The 13,969-nt window shown below is 58.5% G+C and overlaps 3 protein-coding genes across 20 annotated transcripts; 1 reads left to right on the forward strand and 2 right to left on the reverse strand.

The window, feature by feature from the left end:
- Positions 1-86: 86 nt before the first annotated feature.
- On the reverse strand, positions 87-1,341 carry RPL36 (ribosomal protein L36). The gene is made up of 4 exons (XM_003914727.4): positions 1,224-1,341; positions 941-1,035; positions 301-435; positions 87-222 (listed from the first exon to the last, which is right to left on the reverse strand). The coding sequence occupies exons 2-4, from the start codon at positions 1,031-1,033 to the stop codon at positions 133-135; spliced, it is 318 nt and encodes a 105-aa protein (XP_003914776.1). The 5' UTR covers positions 1,034-1,035; positions 1,224-1,341; the 3' UTR covers positions 87-132.
- A 297-nt stretch (positions 1,342-1,638) lies between these two features.
- HSD11B1L (hydroxysteroid 11-beta dehydrogenase 1 like) lies at positions 1,639-9,982 on the reverse strand. Of its 16 annotated transcripts, none has more exons than XM_003914725.3 (8): positions 9,738-9,982; positions 6,661-6,747; positions 6,447-6,577; positions 5,015-5,126; positions 4,551-4,642; positions 4,188-4,281; positions 3,895-4,060; positions 3,030-3,803 (listed from the first exon to the last, which is right to left on the reverse strand). In XM_003914725.3, exons 2-8 carry the CDS (start codon positions 6,731-6,733, stop codon positions 3,608-3,610), a joined length of 864 nt encoding a protein of 287 aa, XP_003914774.1. In that variant the 5' UTR covers positions 6,734-6,747; positions 9,738-9,982; the 3' UTR covers positions 3,030-3,607. The 16 variants fall into 16 exon arrangements, with proteins under 16 accessions (XP_009191531.1, XP_009191530.1, XP_003914774.1 ...); XM_009193262.4 differs by having other exon boundaries at positions 3,895-4,024; positions 4,134-4,281; positions 9,738-9,837; XM_009193256.4 differs by having other exon boundaries at positions 3,895-4,024; positions 4,134-4,320; positions 9,738-9,825.
- Positions 9,983-10,112: 130 nt separating this feature from the next.
- On the forward strand, positions 10,113-13,539 carry MICOS13 (mitochondrial contact site and cristae organizing system subunit 13). 3 transcript variants are annotated; one of them, XM_003914726.5, is made up of 4 exons: positions 10,113-10,556; positions 11,243-11,420; positions 11,610-11,661; positions 13,311-13,539. In XM_003914726.5, the coding sequence occupies exons 1-4, from the start codon at positions 10,528-10,530 to the stop codon at positions 13,406-13,408; spliced, it is 357 nt and encodes a 118-aa protein (XP_003914775.1). In that variant the 5' UTR covers positions 10,113-10,527; the 3' UTR covers positions 13,409-13,539. The 3 variants fall into 3 exon arrangements, with proteins under 3 accessions (XP_003914775.1, XP_017807604.1, XP_009191537.1); XM_017952115.3 differs by lacking the exon at positions 10,113-10,556 and adding an exon at positions 10,625-10,871; XM_009193273.3 differs by lacking the exon at positions 10,113-10,556 and adding an exon at positions 10,901-11,143.
- The last annotated feature ends 430 nt before the right edge of the window (positions 13,540-13,969 follow it).

Raw genomic sequence — 13,969 nt, forward strand, 5'->3', positions numbered from 1 at the left:
GCACCCACAGAGGGTGTGGCTCCGGGCGGGCCCCAGAGGGGACGGCGGACAACCCCCCCCCCCACGGACAGCAGCAGAGCCAGGGCTTCGGTCAAGCTGTTCTTTATTTCACGGAGAAGCCGGGGGAGGGGCTCAGTCTTTCTTGGCAGCAGCTTTCCTCATAGCGGCCAATACGTTGCTCAGCTCCTCCCGCTTCCTCTTGGCGCGGATGTGCGTCCCCACCTGCCAGGGACGAGGCCGCCGTCAGCCCGGCCCCAACTCCCATCCCATCCCGCCCCTCGGCCAGCAGCGCCCACCTACCCTTTTCTTGATAAACTTGAGGGCCCGTTTGTCCTTGGAGACCTTCAGTAACTCCATGGCACGCCGCTCGTACGGGGCAAAGCCACACACCTCCCGAATCATGTCCCGCACGAACTTGGTGTGTTTCGTCAGACGCTGGGGGGAAAGGGGCGGCCGTCAGGGTAGGGGGAACCCTGCATTCTACTTAAGCAGCTTCTCGCGCTGCCACGATTCCCCTGGCTACTTCCTCCCCTCTGTAGGGAGCTGTGAGAACCAAGGTATTAACCCCTAGCGCTTTTCACCGCGCCCGGAGCAGCTCCCATCCTCCCCAAGTCCCAGTCTCCGCAACACTCGCAGGACGCGCCTGGAGTCCAGGCTGAATAAAGGAGCCCGGTACACTGACACACCTGAAATCCCCCAACCTCACACACCGCAACCTCGGGCCAGCTCCATCAGCGAACTCCTACTCATACGTCAGAACCCCAAACCCGCTGCCCCGCGCCGCTCTCAAGGTGCTCCCTCTGCCCCAGCGTGGATTGCCGCCGCCCCCTTTAGTTCCGCACCCCAACGCGCATTCTTTCAGGTCGAGAGCCTTTGCCCAAGCCGTGCCCTCCACCCTCCAAGAAACCCCCGACAACTTCCGCGCGGCCCCCGCACTCACCCCGCGGCGGCGGCTGTGTCTGGGCTTGCTCACGTTCTTGGTCACCTTGTGGCCCTTGTTGAGGCCCACGGCCATAGGGTAGCGTAGAGCCATGGCTGCGGACAGCGGAGGGGAGAAGGGACGGAGGTGAGTACAGGCTCGGTTCCCGAGGCCCAGAGACCCGCGTCCCGGCTTCTTCAGCCTCGCTTGCCACAACCAACCATCCTCCAACCCGCACAGAGGACCCGGGAGTCTGGATGGCGGCAGATGGCGGCGGATCCCGGCAGTGCGGGAAAGCACTTACCTACTGCTCTCCAGTGGCGGCCCCGGCGGAAGGGCTGGCGGCGAGCGGAACTCTGGGATATCTACTCGGCTCAGGAGGCGCATGCCAGAGAGGCAAGAACGGCGCGCGCTCCCCCTGGCGGCTGGAGTCTTCCCCCCGCGGTCTCACTGAGCATGCGCGACCGAGCTCCCTGAGCATGCGCGTTTACTCCTGCGAGCCCGAGCGCTGGAGTCGGAACCAGTGGAGGTGACTGTGGCTGCCTTCCTCCCTCTGCTTGTGACATGAGTTGGAAAGCCAACTCCGCCGATTTCTGGCCGACCCTGCATCGACGACGTCATCCCCCAGAATTTCTTCAATTGTAGAACGAGAATAATAATAAACTGTTTGAACTGTTAAAACGCCCATTAGGCCGGGTGCGGTGGCTCACGCCTGTAATCTCAACACTTTGGGAGGCCAAGGCTTGTGGATCACGAGGTCAGGAGCTCGAGACCAGCCTAACACGGTGAAACCCCGTCTCTACGAAAAATACAAAAAATTAGTCAGGCCTGGTGGCAGGCGCCTGTAGTCCCAGCTACTCAGGAGGCTGAGGCAGCAGAATTGCTTGAACACCAGAGGCAGAGGTTGCAGTGAGCCGAGATCGCGCCACTGCAGTCCAGCCTCCCAGGTTCACGCCATTCTCCTGCCTCAGCCTCCCGAGTAGCTGGGAGTACAGGCGCCCGCCACCTCGCCCGGCTAATTTTTTTTGTATTTTAGTACAGACGGGGTTTCACTGTGTTAGCCAGGATGGTCTCGATCTCCTGAACTCATGATCCACCCGTCTCGGCCTCCCAAAGTGCTGGGATTACAGGCTTGAGCCACCGCGCCCGGCCTGGTTTCATTATCTATCAATTGGTCAAGCTCTGGACTCGGTCCGAATACAGCAACGTGTAATAGTGCCCCTTGGGGACATCTGATGTAATTTTCGGTGGTGCAGGGACGGGAAGTAAATAACTGAATCACGTGGCGGAAACACACAAGTTTCCAATTTTTCTCCTTTAATGCTACTAATATACGAGACGGAGTCTCGATTTAGGGCTGCTCTAATTGGGGTTAGCGCTTTCATGTTTTTTCCAGACAGGGTCTTGCTCTGTCACGCAGGCTAGAGAGTGCAGTGCTGTAATCATAACTTATTGCAGCCTTGACTTCCAGGGCTCAAGTGATCCTCCTGCCTTAGCCTCCTTAGCTGGGACCACAGGCACATGCCACCACGCCTGGCTAATTTTTTAATTAAAATATTTGCAGCTGGGTACAGTGGCTGACACCTGTAATTCCAGCACTTGAGGGGCCGAGACTGGGGGATCACCTAAGGCTAGGAGTTCGAGACCAGCCTGGCCAACATGGTAAAACCCCATCTCTACTAAAAAAAAAACAAAAAGGTGTGGTGACCTGCACCTATAATCCCAAGTATTCGGGAGCCTGAGGCACAAGAATCGCTTGAACCCCGGAGGTGGAGGTTGCAGTGAGCCTAGATCGTACCACTGCACTCCAGCCTGGGCGACAGAGTGAGACTCCGTCTCAAAAATAAATACATTAATTAAAAAGTAAAGACAGGGTTTCATCATGTTGGCCAGGCTGGTCTCAAACTCCTGACCTCAAGTGATCTGCCCACCTTGGCCTCCCAAAGTGCTGGGATTATAGGCGTGAGCCACGGCTCCTGGCCCTCTCAGCCTCCATTTCTCCACCTGTGAAATGGGATTGAGAGTCAAGGATCCTGATACATACACCCCACTCCCTCTGCCCACCAGCTGCTAGCAAATTGGAATTACCAAGGAATTTGAACAACATATATGCAAGAGAAGAAGAGTTTTTATTCACAAACAGGAGGCTGGGTCCAGCCCAGAACACACTCTTTCCCTTCTCCTCCCCCTCAGACCCTGCCACCAGCTAGACGAACAGTGTAGACGTCCCTGCAGGTGTGAAGAGTACCAGAGACCCCAGCTGGGGGAAGCTGGCAGGGGTTGGGGGAGATAATCCCAGATGCAATGAGTGGAAAAAATAAATCAGGGACTTAGAAACACAGACAGGAGATGGAGAGGGGTCCATGGGTGGCTCAAGGGTGGCGTGACCTCTCTGAGCCTCAGTTTCCTCATCTGCAAAATGGAAGCAGTCATGTCATCAATAAAGGCCAAACAGGTGAGGCCTTGCAGGTCCCGGACAAAGGCACCTAACAAGGGGCACCTGCACCTCCAAAGCTGTAACTGGTTCCAGGTGCCCGTCGTTTTTCTCGGTTTTGCTTTTCTGTCTTGATGACTTCATCTTGGGCTATGGCCACCCTCTCAGGGGTGTCTCTGTGAGTGTTCTGGCTCCAGGGACAGTTGGAGAGAGGAGCGTTCCCGTCTGGGACGTTAAGGGGCACCCCCCAGTGCTCAGGCTGCAGCAGCGGCGGTGACGTTGAGATCCTGGCGGATAAACCAGGCCCGCGGGCGCGGCAGCCAGCGCCGGAGCAAGCACAGCAGGTGGAAACGCCACGGGTAGAAGACGCCAGCTGCGCGCGTGGCACCGCCGCGGATCACGGCCAGGGCTGCCTTGGGCCCCGGGGCCGCCTTGACCCTCGTGACTCCCCTGGGGACGGGAGGGCGCGGTGGGGACTGCGGCTGGGGCTGGGCGGCCGCCCATGGGCCCCAGCCCAACCCCAGACTCGCCCGGGCCTCACCTGACTGCCTCAGCGGCGGAGGCGCGATCTCGGAGGCCCAGGACACACATGGTGATTGCCACGTTCACGTCCTGCACGTCCAGTTCCCGCCGCAGGGAGCCGAAGAAGCTGTCCAGCGCGAACTTGGCCGCTGAGTAGGGAGTGGAGAACGACGTGGGCACGCGGCCTGGGAGCGCGGACAGCAGCGGCTGAGTGGCTCCCCGTAGTCCGGGAAGCCTGCCCAGACCCTCCAGGCTCACCCGCATCGAGCTTCCCACTCCCCGTCCCGCAGAGCCGGGGCCGAGTGCACGCACCGAGCAGCGAGGACACCACCACCAGGGAGCCCTTGCTGTCCGTCAGGCTGGGCAGCGCCCGCGACGTCAGTTGCACGTAGCTCAGAAAGTTTACCTGCAGGTGGCACTCGCGAGTCACCGGCAGAGGCGGAGCCTAGGGGCAGGGCGGGGCCAGAACCGGGTCCGAGGCGGGGCCAGAAACCCGGAAGGCCGGCCCGGGGGCGGGGTCAAGGCCGGGGCGGGGCCTTGGGCTAGGAGGGGCGTGGCCGGGGCGGGAAAGGTGGAGAGCCGGCTCAGGAGTTGGCAGAGCCCCGGCCGCGAAGGAAGCGGACCATCGGTCCCTGAGATCGAGGGGCGGGCTGGGGCCACGGAGGAGCGGAGCACCTGCATGAGCCAGCGCGTCGCCTGGGGGGTGCGGGCTCGCGTGCCGGCCGGGACGCCGCCGATGTGGTTCAGCACGAGATAGTCCAGCCCTCCTGGCCCAGAAACGCCGGTCAGCCCCGAGGCCCCTCCCCAAGACAACGATCAAACCCCGCCCCCGATCTTAGCTCCACCCAGAGCGCTGATCCAGTGAACTCCGCCCCAGGTAACTCCCCCTACGATCAAAGACACCCAGCCCTGGCCTTACTCCCTGGATCTAGCAAGGTTTCGTCCCCATTCAGTGAGGTCCCGTTCAGAGCTCTTTCCCCAAGATGCAATGAGACTCTGCCCCGACCACGCCTCCAGTCCGCATACGTCTCCGCCCTGACACACCTGTTACTGTAGCCACACCCACAGCCCAATTCCGGTCCTGTCCCTAAGGCCTAGGCCAAGGTCCTGGACTCCAGGCTTCAGGCCCAGCCCCTCACCCAGCTTGTCCAGCGCAAACTGCACCACACTCTCGGGCGCCTCAGGGGAGGCCATGTCCGCAGCGATGTAGAAGACCTTGGGGGCGCCCAGCTTCCGGCAGTTCCCTACCACCTGGAGGGGGCCAGAGCTGCCCGTGGGCCTCTCCTCTACAGCAGCGCCCCCCCCCCCCCCGCACCTGCCAGCCATAGGGAGGCCCCCGCCTGGAACCCCCCCCGTCACTCTGAGCCTCGAGCCCCATTCGACACCATTCCCAAAAATGTACCACTGCTGGGGGCACAAAGTGGAGCCTGCGGGCCAGAATGCTGGCCAATTTGGTGGTTAGTCAATCACCAACATCTAAAACAGGACATTTCACCTACAATTTCCAGATTGCTAGCTTCTCTTGAAAAACTGAAAGGTTTGAGCCCAAGAGCTATACCCTTCCTTGAAGTAGCAATGGGCTGTTTGTTGCTAGGAAGTGGCCATCCTTCCCTTGGAGTTTGAGAACCCTGGCTATCAGCACAGGCATGGACACTCAATACTCTCATTTGCTGAGAAACACTGCACTTTCCAGTCACCGCCTCACTGCACTGGCACAACATCTTAACCCATGAGAAGGTGGGGTTTTTGTTTGTTTGTTTGAGACGGAGTCTCACTTTGTTGCCCAGGCTGGAGTGCAGTAGTGCAATCTCAGCTCACTGCAACCTCCACCTCCAGGGTTCAAGTGATTCTCCTGACTCAGCCTCCCACGTAGCTGGGACTACATGCTCGTGCCACCATGCCCTGCTAATTTTGTTTTTCTTTGTTTTGAGACAGAGTCTCTCTCTGTCACCCAGGCTGGAGTGCAGTGGTGTGATCTCAGCTCATTGCAACTTCCACCTCCTGGGTTCCAGCAATTCTCCTGCCTCAGCCACCTCAGTAGCTGGGATTACAGGTGCCTGCCACCATGCCGGTGGTTTTTTTTGTTTTGTTTTGTTTGTTTTTGTTTTTGTTTTTTGTTTTTTGTTTTTGTATTTTTAGTAGAGACGGGGTTTCACCATGTTGGCCAGGCTGGTTTTGAACTCCTGACCTCAAGTGATCTGCCCGCCTTGGCCTCCCAAAGTGCTAGGATTACAGGCGTGAGCCCACCGTGCCTGGCCTAATTTTTGTATTTTTAGTAGAGACGGGGTTTCACCATGTTGGCCAGGCTGGTCTTGAACTCTTGACCTCAGGTGATCCACTTGCCTCAGCCTCCCAAAGTGCTGGGACCACAGGCGTGAGCCACCGTGTCTGGCCAGAAAATGGTTTTATTGTCCCCGTTTTGCAAATGAGGAAACTGAGAGGCTCAGAGAGGTTAGGCGACTTGCCCAAGGTCACACAGGAAGCCTGGATCATTGCAGGGATTCAAACCTAGGCTCTCTTCCCTCCCGCCATGAGCACCCCCACCATTCATCTAGACATGGGGTGGCTCACCTTCTGCAGGAGGGCCTCAGTGTGGGCAGTGAGCACCAGGTGGGAGCCCAGACGCGCGTAGTGATAGGCCAGCTCCTCACCGACACCAGCGCTGGCCCCTGTCAGCAGTACTCGTGCTCCCTGGAGGCTGGCTGGCCATAGCCAGGGTGGTCACTCTGGGCGGAGGACAGGACGGCTGGCCCGGTTTCTCCCTCCCTCAACCCCAGGTGCTCACCTGGGTCGAAGTTGTCATCCCAATAATAGGCGAAGAACAGGGCCCCCAGCCCTGTGAGGAGAAGCACCTTCATGGTCCTCTGTGGGCCTGCAGAGGGACAGGGGACAGAGGTGGCCGGCACAGGCCTGGCCCACAGCCACCGCGTTTGGTGGGTGTTTGGTGATGCCACCGCCTTGGATCCACGCCCTCCTCTCCACAGCCACCACCTGTCCAGGCCACCACGGTGGCTCCACCGCACCTGCACCCTCTCCCTCCACCCTTCTCAGCCCTCTCCATCCACACACCTTGCCTCCCCTGGACTGAAAATCCTTCCTGTTCCAGTTAGAATAAAAACCAGACTCCTTGGTGGCCACAAGCGCCCTGCGCGGACCTGTCCTCCTTGCTCACTCTGCTCCACTAAAACAGACCCTTTGCTGTTCCTGGAAACCAGCTGGCCAGGCGCGGTGGCTCACGCCTGTAATCCCAGCACTTTGGGAGGCCCAGGCGGGTGGATCATGAGATCAGGAGATCGAGACCATCCTGGCTAATACAGTGAAACCCCATCTCTACTAAAAGTACAAAAAATTAGCCAGGCGTGGTGGTGGGCGCCTGTAGACCCAGCTACGCGGGAGGCTGAGGCAGGAGAATGGTGTGAACCCGGGAGATGGAGCTTGCAGTGAGTTGAGAAGATTGTGCCACTGCCCTCCAGCCTGGGCAACACAGCGAGACTCCGTCTCAAAAAAACAAACAAAAAAAGCCAGTCACCATCCTGCCTCAGGGCCTTCGCATAGGCTATTTCTACTGCCTAGAATGCTGTTCCCAGATATAATCAAATGGCTTGCTCTCTCACTTCTTTCAAGTCTCAGTGCAAAAGTGACCTCCTTGGGCTGGGTGTGGTGGCTCACGCCTGGAATCCCAGCACATTGGGAGGCTGAGGCAGGCAGATCACTTGAGGTCAGGAGTTTGAGACCAGCCTGGCCAACATGGTGAAACCCCACCTCTCCTAAAAATACAAAAATTAGCCAGGCGTGGTGGCAGGTGCCTGTAATCCCAGCTACTCAGGGGGCTGAGGCACACACATGCCTGTAATCCCAGATACTTGGGAGGCTGAGGCAGGAGAATTGCTTGAACCTGGGAGATGCAGGTTGCAGTGAACTGAGATTTGCCATTGCACTCCAGCCTGGGCAACAAGAGCAAAACTCCATACCAAAAAAAAAAAAAAAAGGCTGGGCGTGGCGGCTCACACCTGTAATCCCAGCACTTTGGGAGGCCAAGGCGGGCCAAGAGGTCAGGAGATCGAGACCACGGTGAAACCCCATCTCTACTAAAAAATACAAAAAATACTAGCCGGGGGAGGTGGCGGGCGCCTGTAGTCCCAGCTACTCGGGAGGCTGAGGCAGGAGAATGGCGTGAACCCGGGAGGCGGAGCTTGCAGTGAGCTGAGATCCGGCCACTGCACTCTAGCCTGGGCGACAGAGCGAGACTCCGTCTCAAAAAAAAGAAAAAGTCAGTGGGACAAGGGGAAGAGGACTTCCAGAACCATGAAGATGAGACAAACCAGACGGAGGGGATCACTGAGGAGTCCCGAAATGTCCCATCTGTAGGTCCAGCCCTAGGTTCTTTGCCTCTGCTGTCCTCTGGGTGTCTCCTCTTGACAACCTCCAGGCCCCTTAGAGCCAGCAGGACCCAATCTAGGCTCAGCATGTCACCCCACACCTGCTTCTCTTCCCGGCTCACCAACACAGTAATAGCCCCACTGTCCCCTGTCCCTAAATGGGAGACCCAGGCATTGTCCTCACCTCCTTCTATCCTTTCACCCCCATGAGCTCATGGTTTTCAGGTCTTATCCATTCTCCGTCTCCAATCTCTCCCCAGCTGTCCCTTCCTCTCTCTCTCCAGGGCTCCCAGATTGTTACCTCCCTCCTAGACCCTACTCCTGGCCTGACCACCCCCATTTTTCCTCTGGCCTCCCTTCCATCTCCCACTTGGTCTGCCCACCTCCCCACTGGCTTCCCCATGTCCACACTCACTCCCTCCCTGCCTCTCCTGTCCATGCAGCCAAAGGCATCTGTGTCAAAAGCAACATGGCCACGGCCCTGCCTGCTCCAAACCCTCTCAGGGGTCCCCACTGCAACTGGTGGAAACCAGGCTCCTCACTGCACCCCATGAGGCCCTGCAGGTGTAGCCCCTGACTACCTGTCTCTCCTCCTCTCCCACGGCCCCATCAATGAATCGTTCAGTTCTCAAAATAGTGAACTCCTCGCCTTCCCCAAACACACCAGGCATGCCCACAGCAAGAAACGAGCTTCCACCTTTTTCCCTGCCAGGGACAGCTCATGAAGCCCCTCTGCTCATCCCTCTTTCCACCCCCAGCTCCATACTGACTGCAGCAGCCCGGCAGGGGGAAGTGGGACCAGATGGACAGAGGGGTGGACAGATGGGTGGATGGATGGATGGATGGACAAATGCATGTATGGATGCACAGATGCAAGGATGGATGGGTGGGTGGATGACCAGATGAATAGACGGATGGGTGGATGGATGGATGATGGACGGACAGATGCATGGATGGATAGATAGATGAGTGGATGGATGGATGGATGAATGGATAAACGGGGGGGAACATATAAATGGATGGAAGGACGGATGTATGGACGGACAGATGCATGGATGTATTTATGGATGTATGGACGGATGGATGAGCGGATGGCCAAATAAATAGATGAATGGGTGGACAGATGGATGGGTGGAAGGATGGGGGAGCAGATGGATGAATGGATGGGTGGGTGGATGGGCGGACAGATGGATGAACGGATGGGTGGATGGATGGGGATTCAGATGGATGAGCGGAAGTGTGGATGGATAGATGGAAGGATGGATGGGTGGATGGACAGATGGATGGATGGAAGGATGGACGTATGGACAGAGGGATGGGCAGATGAATGGTTAAAGCAGCCCGGCCGAAATGCGGGAGAAATGGGGGGGAGCCAAATCTCTGCAGAACTTACCGGCCCCTTCTTGACCTCGGCGGTCCTTAGCTTCCCCTCTGAACAAAGCGGGCGTGTGACCCGCTGCGCACCCCTAAACCGTGCACTCACCCACTCAGGCCTCAGTTTCCCCCACTGTCCAGCAGGGCTGGGGTCCCAGCCTGGGAGCCACGCGAACGCCCCCACAGTCCTCTCTTCTCCGCAGCCTCCTGCCGGGTACCCGACCGCGCCCCCTCCCGTAGGGCCCGGGTCACGTGACTCGAAGCCCACCTTCTCCCGGGGAGGAGCCAGGCCGCGGGGACCCAGCGCCGGAGCGTCGCCGGGCAACAGTCCCCGCCTGGTCTCCACCTCCCAGCAGGGGCCCGGCACCGCCCCCTGGGCGGACGCCCCGCCTCCGAATCGATCACGTGAGGGGGCCGCCGCTCTCGAACAATCCCGCCCTCGCGTTGCCGTGACAACCGCCTTCTAGGCACACTCTTCCTAGGTCCGGGCCCTTGGTTCCCCGCGCGGGCGCGGGTGGATCTCTTGGGTTCCGACTTCTTCTCGAGTCACCTTCAGGCTTCAGCCAGGCACCTAACGCCTCTTTCCCCTCACGCTGCCAGGACCGGGCGGGGCCGAACTACATTTCCCAGGAGGCTCCGCGGGCAGGTACAACTAGCGGCGTGCTGACTACATTTCCCAGACAGCCTTGCGGCGGCCCGGGCCTTAAAGCGTCCATTTCCCAGCGGCCCCTCGCTGCGGGACCGCAGCCTTTCGTTGGAGTCTCAGAGCCGTAAGAGACTACGACTCCCAGAGGACCTTGCGTCGGGCAAGAAAGACTACACCTCCCAGAGGCCTCTGCGGGGCCGCGACAGGAAGCGGCGGGCGAGTCGAGTGTCCTTGCGCGTGGATCCGAGCGACCATGGTGGCCCGGGTGTGGTCGCTGATGAGGTGCGTGAGGGAGCCGGAGGGGACCCGAGTCCCCGAAAAAGTCCCTTTTTGTGGGCACCCCTGTCTCCAGTCTGGTCCCGATCTGCTCTTCGCTTTCCGTAGGGTCACCTCCCCTTCGTCCCCCGCCTATGGGCTAGATAGGGAAACTGAGGCTCCAGCGGGGTGAGGCTTCCCGAGGTCGCCAGTCTCCTCCCTCCTGCCTCCCAGCGAGCCCTTGGCGTTCCACTCGCGGTGTCAGCCTCCGCCTCCGAGCCTCAGTTGTCTTCTCTGTGAAGTGGGAATGCCGGTGAATCCTGCCGCTGGCGTGGATGGGAGGTGAATGCGTGCTCGGAGTGACAGCGGGCAGGAGGCGCCCAGGAACACTTGGTTTCTCCAGGGCTGGAAGGCTTCTAGAATGTCAAGGATCTTACGTCTTCACTGCCCTCGCTCACTGTGGGACCTTGAGTGACCCACTCTCCCCCTCCGGGTTTCAGTTTATCAGTTGAAGTGGCGTCCAGCCGCCCTGCCTTGCACATTGTAAATTGAGTGCTGTGTATAATGGGAGTCTGGGTCGACGGTGCTACACTACAGAGTGTCACCTGTGGACGGTGAGCCCCCAGGAGGGTCTCACTGTCTCCGTGGGCCTTTACCTCCTGAGCGTGGCGGTCAGTGTCCGCTGAGCTTGCTCCTCCCGTCCCTGCCCGCAGGTTCCTCATCAAGGGAAGTGTGGCTGGGGGCGCCGTCTACCTGGTGTACGACCAGGAGCTGCTGGGGCCCAGCGACAAGAGCCAGGCAGCCCTACAGAAGGCTGGAGAGGTGGTTCCCCCCGCCGTGTACCAGTTCAGCCAGTACGTGTGTCAGCAGACGGGCCTGCAGATACCCCAGGTACTCCGGGCTGGGAGCGAGGCCAGGGCTTGGCGGGTGGTGAGCTCTTGGGGGGTTCCTCCAGCCCTGCATGATATTGTTCTCCATATTTATGCTGGCCTGATTCTCAGGCCTGTCCTCCTCCCTCCGCTTCTGGGGATGGGCTGCTGAGCCTTTTCACCACTTCTTTCTGCTCATCTCTTTTCCCAGCTCCCAGCCCCTCCAAAGATTTACTTTCCCGTCCGTGACTCCTGGAATGCAGGTAAGGCAACCAGTTTCTTTACTTGGGAGGTTGCTGCAGACACCCCAGTCTAGCCCCTCTCCCCACTTCCTGGCCATTCCTTTCTGTCCATCCCCCTTCCTGCCCAACATGTGTCTCTTAGGGATCTAAAAGGGAAAGGAGGCCTAGCATGGTGGCTCACCCCTGTAATCCCAGCACTTTGGGAGGCCGAGGTGGGTGGATCATCTGAAGTCAGGAGTTCGAGACCATTCCGGCCAACATGGTGAAACCCCGTCTCTACTACAAATACAAAAATTAGATGGGTGTGGTGGCGCATGCCTGTAGTCCCAACTGCTCGCGAGGCTGAGGCAGGAGAATCGCTTGAACCCAGGAGGTGGAGATTGCAGTGAGCAGAGGTGCCGCCACTGCACTCCAGCCTCGGTGACAGAGCAAGACTCTGTCTCAAAAATAAATAAATAAATAAATACAAGGGAAAAGAGTGGAGATTCTAGCGAAGGGGATTGGGGGGAGCCTTTGAGGGCTGAGTTGTACAACGCCTGGTAGAATGAGAGGCAGGAGGCCTGGGCCCACGTCGGAGCTTGTCCTATGAGCTTGGACAAGGCAAGGCCCTGCCCCACCTCTGCCTCAGTTTCTGCTGGAAGTTGTTCTAAAAAAATTTTGCTTGCTGGGTGTGGTGGCTCATGGCTACCAGCACTTTTGGAATCCAAGGCAGAAGGATTGCTTGAAGCCAGGAGTTTGAGAACAGCCTGGGCAATATAATGAGACCCTCTCTCTACCAAAAAAAAAAAAAAGAAAAAAAAGTCTTTTTAAATTAGCTGGGCATGGTGGTGTGTGCCTGTAATCTCAGCTACTTGGGAGGTTTAGGCAGGAGGATGGCTTGAGCCCTGGAGTTCAAGGCTGCAGTGAGCTATGATCACACCACCGTACTCCAGCTTGGGCAACAGAGGGAAACCCTGTCTCTAAAAAACAAAACAAAGCCAGGTGCGGTGACTCACGCCTGTAGTCCTAGAACTTTGGGAGGCTGAGGCAGGCAGATCACAAGGTCAGAAGTTCAAGACCAGCCTGGCCAACATAGTGAAACCCCATCTCTACTAAAAATACAAAAATTAGGCTGGGTGCAGTGGCTCACGCCTGTAATCCCAGCACTTTGGGAGGCCGAGGCGGGCAGATCATCTGAAGTCAGGAGTTCAAGACCAGCCTGGGCAACATGGTGAAACCCCATCTCTACTAAAAATACAAAAATTAGCCAGGCTTGGTGGTGCGCGCCTGTAATCCCAGCTGCTACTTGGGAGGCTGAGGCAGCAGAATTGCTTGAACTCAGGAGGCGGAGGTTGCAGTAAGCCGAGGTTGCACCACTGCACTCCAGCCTGGGTGACAAGGTAAGACTCCATCTCCAAAAAAAAAAAAAAAAAATTAGCCCGGTATGGTGGTGCACTTGTAGTCCCAGCTACTTGGGAGGCTGAGGCAGGAGAATCACTTGAACCCGGGAGGTGAAGGTTGCAGTGAGCCAAGATCGCACTACTGCACTCCAGCCTGGGCGACAGAGTGAGACTCTGTCCCCTGTCCCCCTGCCCACCACCCAAAAAAAAAACCTCTTAGAGTTTCCCAGGGGTTGGAGGCTGGGTGAGGCTGGGAGGGGAACATCACCAGTGGCCGTCCCTTTCCCACAGGCATCATGACGGTGATGTCAGCTCTGTCGGTGGCCCCCTCCAAGGCCCGCGAGTACTCCAAGGAGGGCTGGGAGTATGTGAAGGCACGCACCAAGTAGCGAGTCAGCAGGGGCCGCCTGCCCGGGCCAGAATGGGCAGGGCTGCCACTGACCTGAAGACTCCAGACTGGGACCCCACTGCGAGGGCAGCTCCTGGCCTTGCTGGCCCAATAAAGGACTTCGGAAGTGTTCCCTGACCCGTGTGCTGGCCCCAAGGGGCACAGGGTCGGCCTGGTGGTGCCCAGAGCACCAAAGCCTGGGCTTCTGGCTCTTGATGGCTTGTCAGGGCTTGATCTTGACCACAGGCCATAGGTCTCCCCTTTGCCGTCTGCTCTGGTGCAGGGAGTTAGAGGTCACAGCGGTTGCTCTCGGTGCTCCCCAGGCCATGCTCTGGGGCCAGGAAAGTGCTTTGGCTAAGCCTGGGTTGTGGGGGGTCTTGGTTTTGGAGGGCTGAGACCACGGTAGGACAGTGGAAGAGCCAGAGTGGACAGAAGTGGGGTCTGCTTCCCTGCAGGACACAGGGCAGGAGCCCCCGGGGCCACTGGTTCCCGCCCTCCTCAGCTCCTATCCGCAGTCCTGTCCCGGCCCTTTGTTGGCTGGACTCCACCCTCATTCCACCCT

This window comes from Papio anubis, chromosome 20 (assembly GCF_008728515.1).
Source record: "Papio anubis isolate 15944 chromosome 20, Panubis1.0, whole genome shotgun sequence".
In the NCBI taxonomy this organism is placed as follows: Eukaryota; Metazoa; Chordata; class Mammalia; order Primates; family Cercopithecidae; genus Papio; species Papio anubis.

Coding starts and splice junctions, on each gene's coding strand:
- MICOS13 (XM_009193273.3), top strand. CDS start 11,094: ATGGGAGTCTGGGTCGACGGTGCTACACTACAGAGTGTCACCTGTGGA. Junction 11,144..11,242: donor CAGAGTGTCACCTGTGGACG/GTGAGCCCCCAG, acceptor CCCTGCCCGCAG/GTTCCTCATCAAGGGAAGTG. Junction 11,421..11,609: donor CGGGCCTGCAGATACCCCAG/GTACTCCGGGCT, acceptor CTCTTTTCCCAG/CTCCCAGCCCCTCCAAAGAT.
- HSD11B1L (XM_009193256.4), bottom strand. CDS start 6,733: ATGAAGGTGCTTCTCCTCACAGGGCTGGGGGCCCTGTTCTTCGCCTAT. Junction 5,127..6,446: donor CTGAGGCCCTCCTGCAGAAG/GTGAGCCACCCC, acceptor GGCCCCCTCCAG/GTGGTAGGGAACTGCCGGAA. Junction 4,643..5,014: donor GTTTGCGCTGGACAAGCTGG/GTGAGGGGCTGG, acceptor TTTCTGGGCCAG/GAGGGCTGGACTATCTCGTG.
- RPL36 (XM_003914727.4), bottom strand. CDS start 1,033: ATGGCTCTACGCTACCCTATGGCCGTGGGCCTCAACAAGGGCCACAAG. Junction 436..940: donor GACACAGCCGCCGCCGCGGG/GTGAGTGCGGGG, acceptor CTTTCCCCCCAG/CGTCTGACGAAACACACCAA. Junction 223..300: donor TCAAGTTTATCAAGAAAAGG/GTAGGTGGGCGC, acceptor CGTCCCTGGCAG/GTGGGGACGCACATCCGCGC.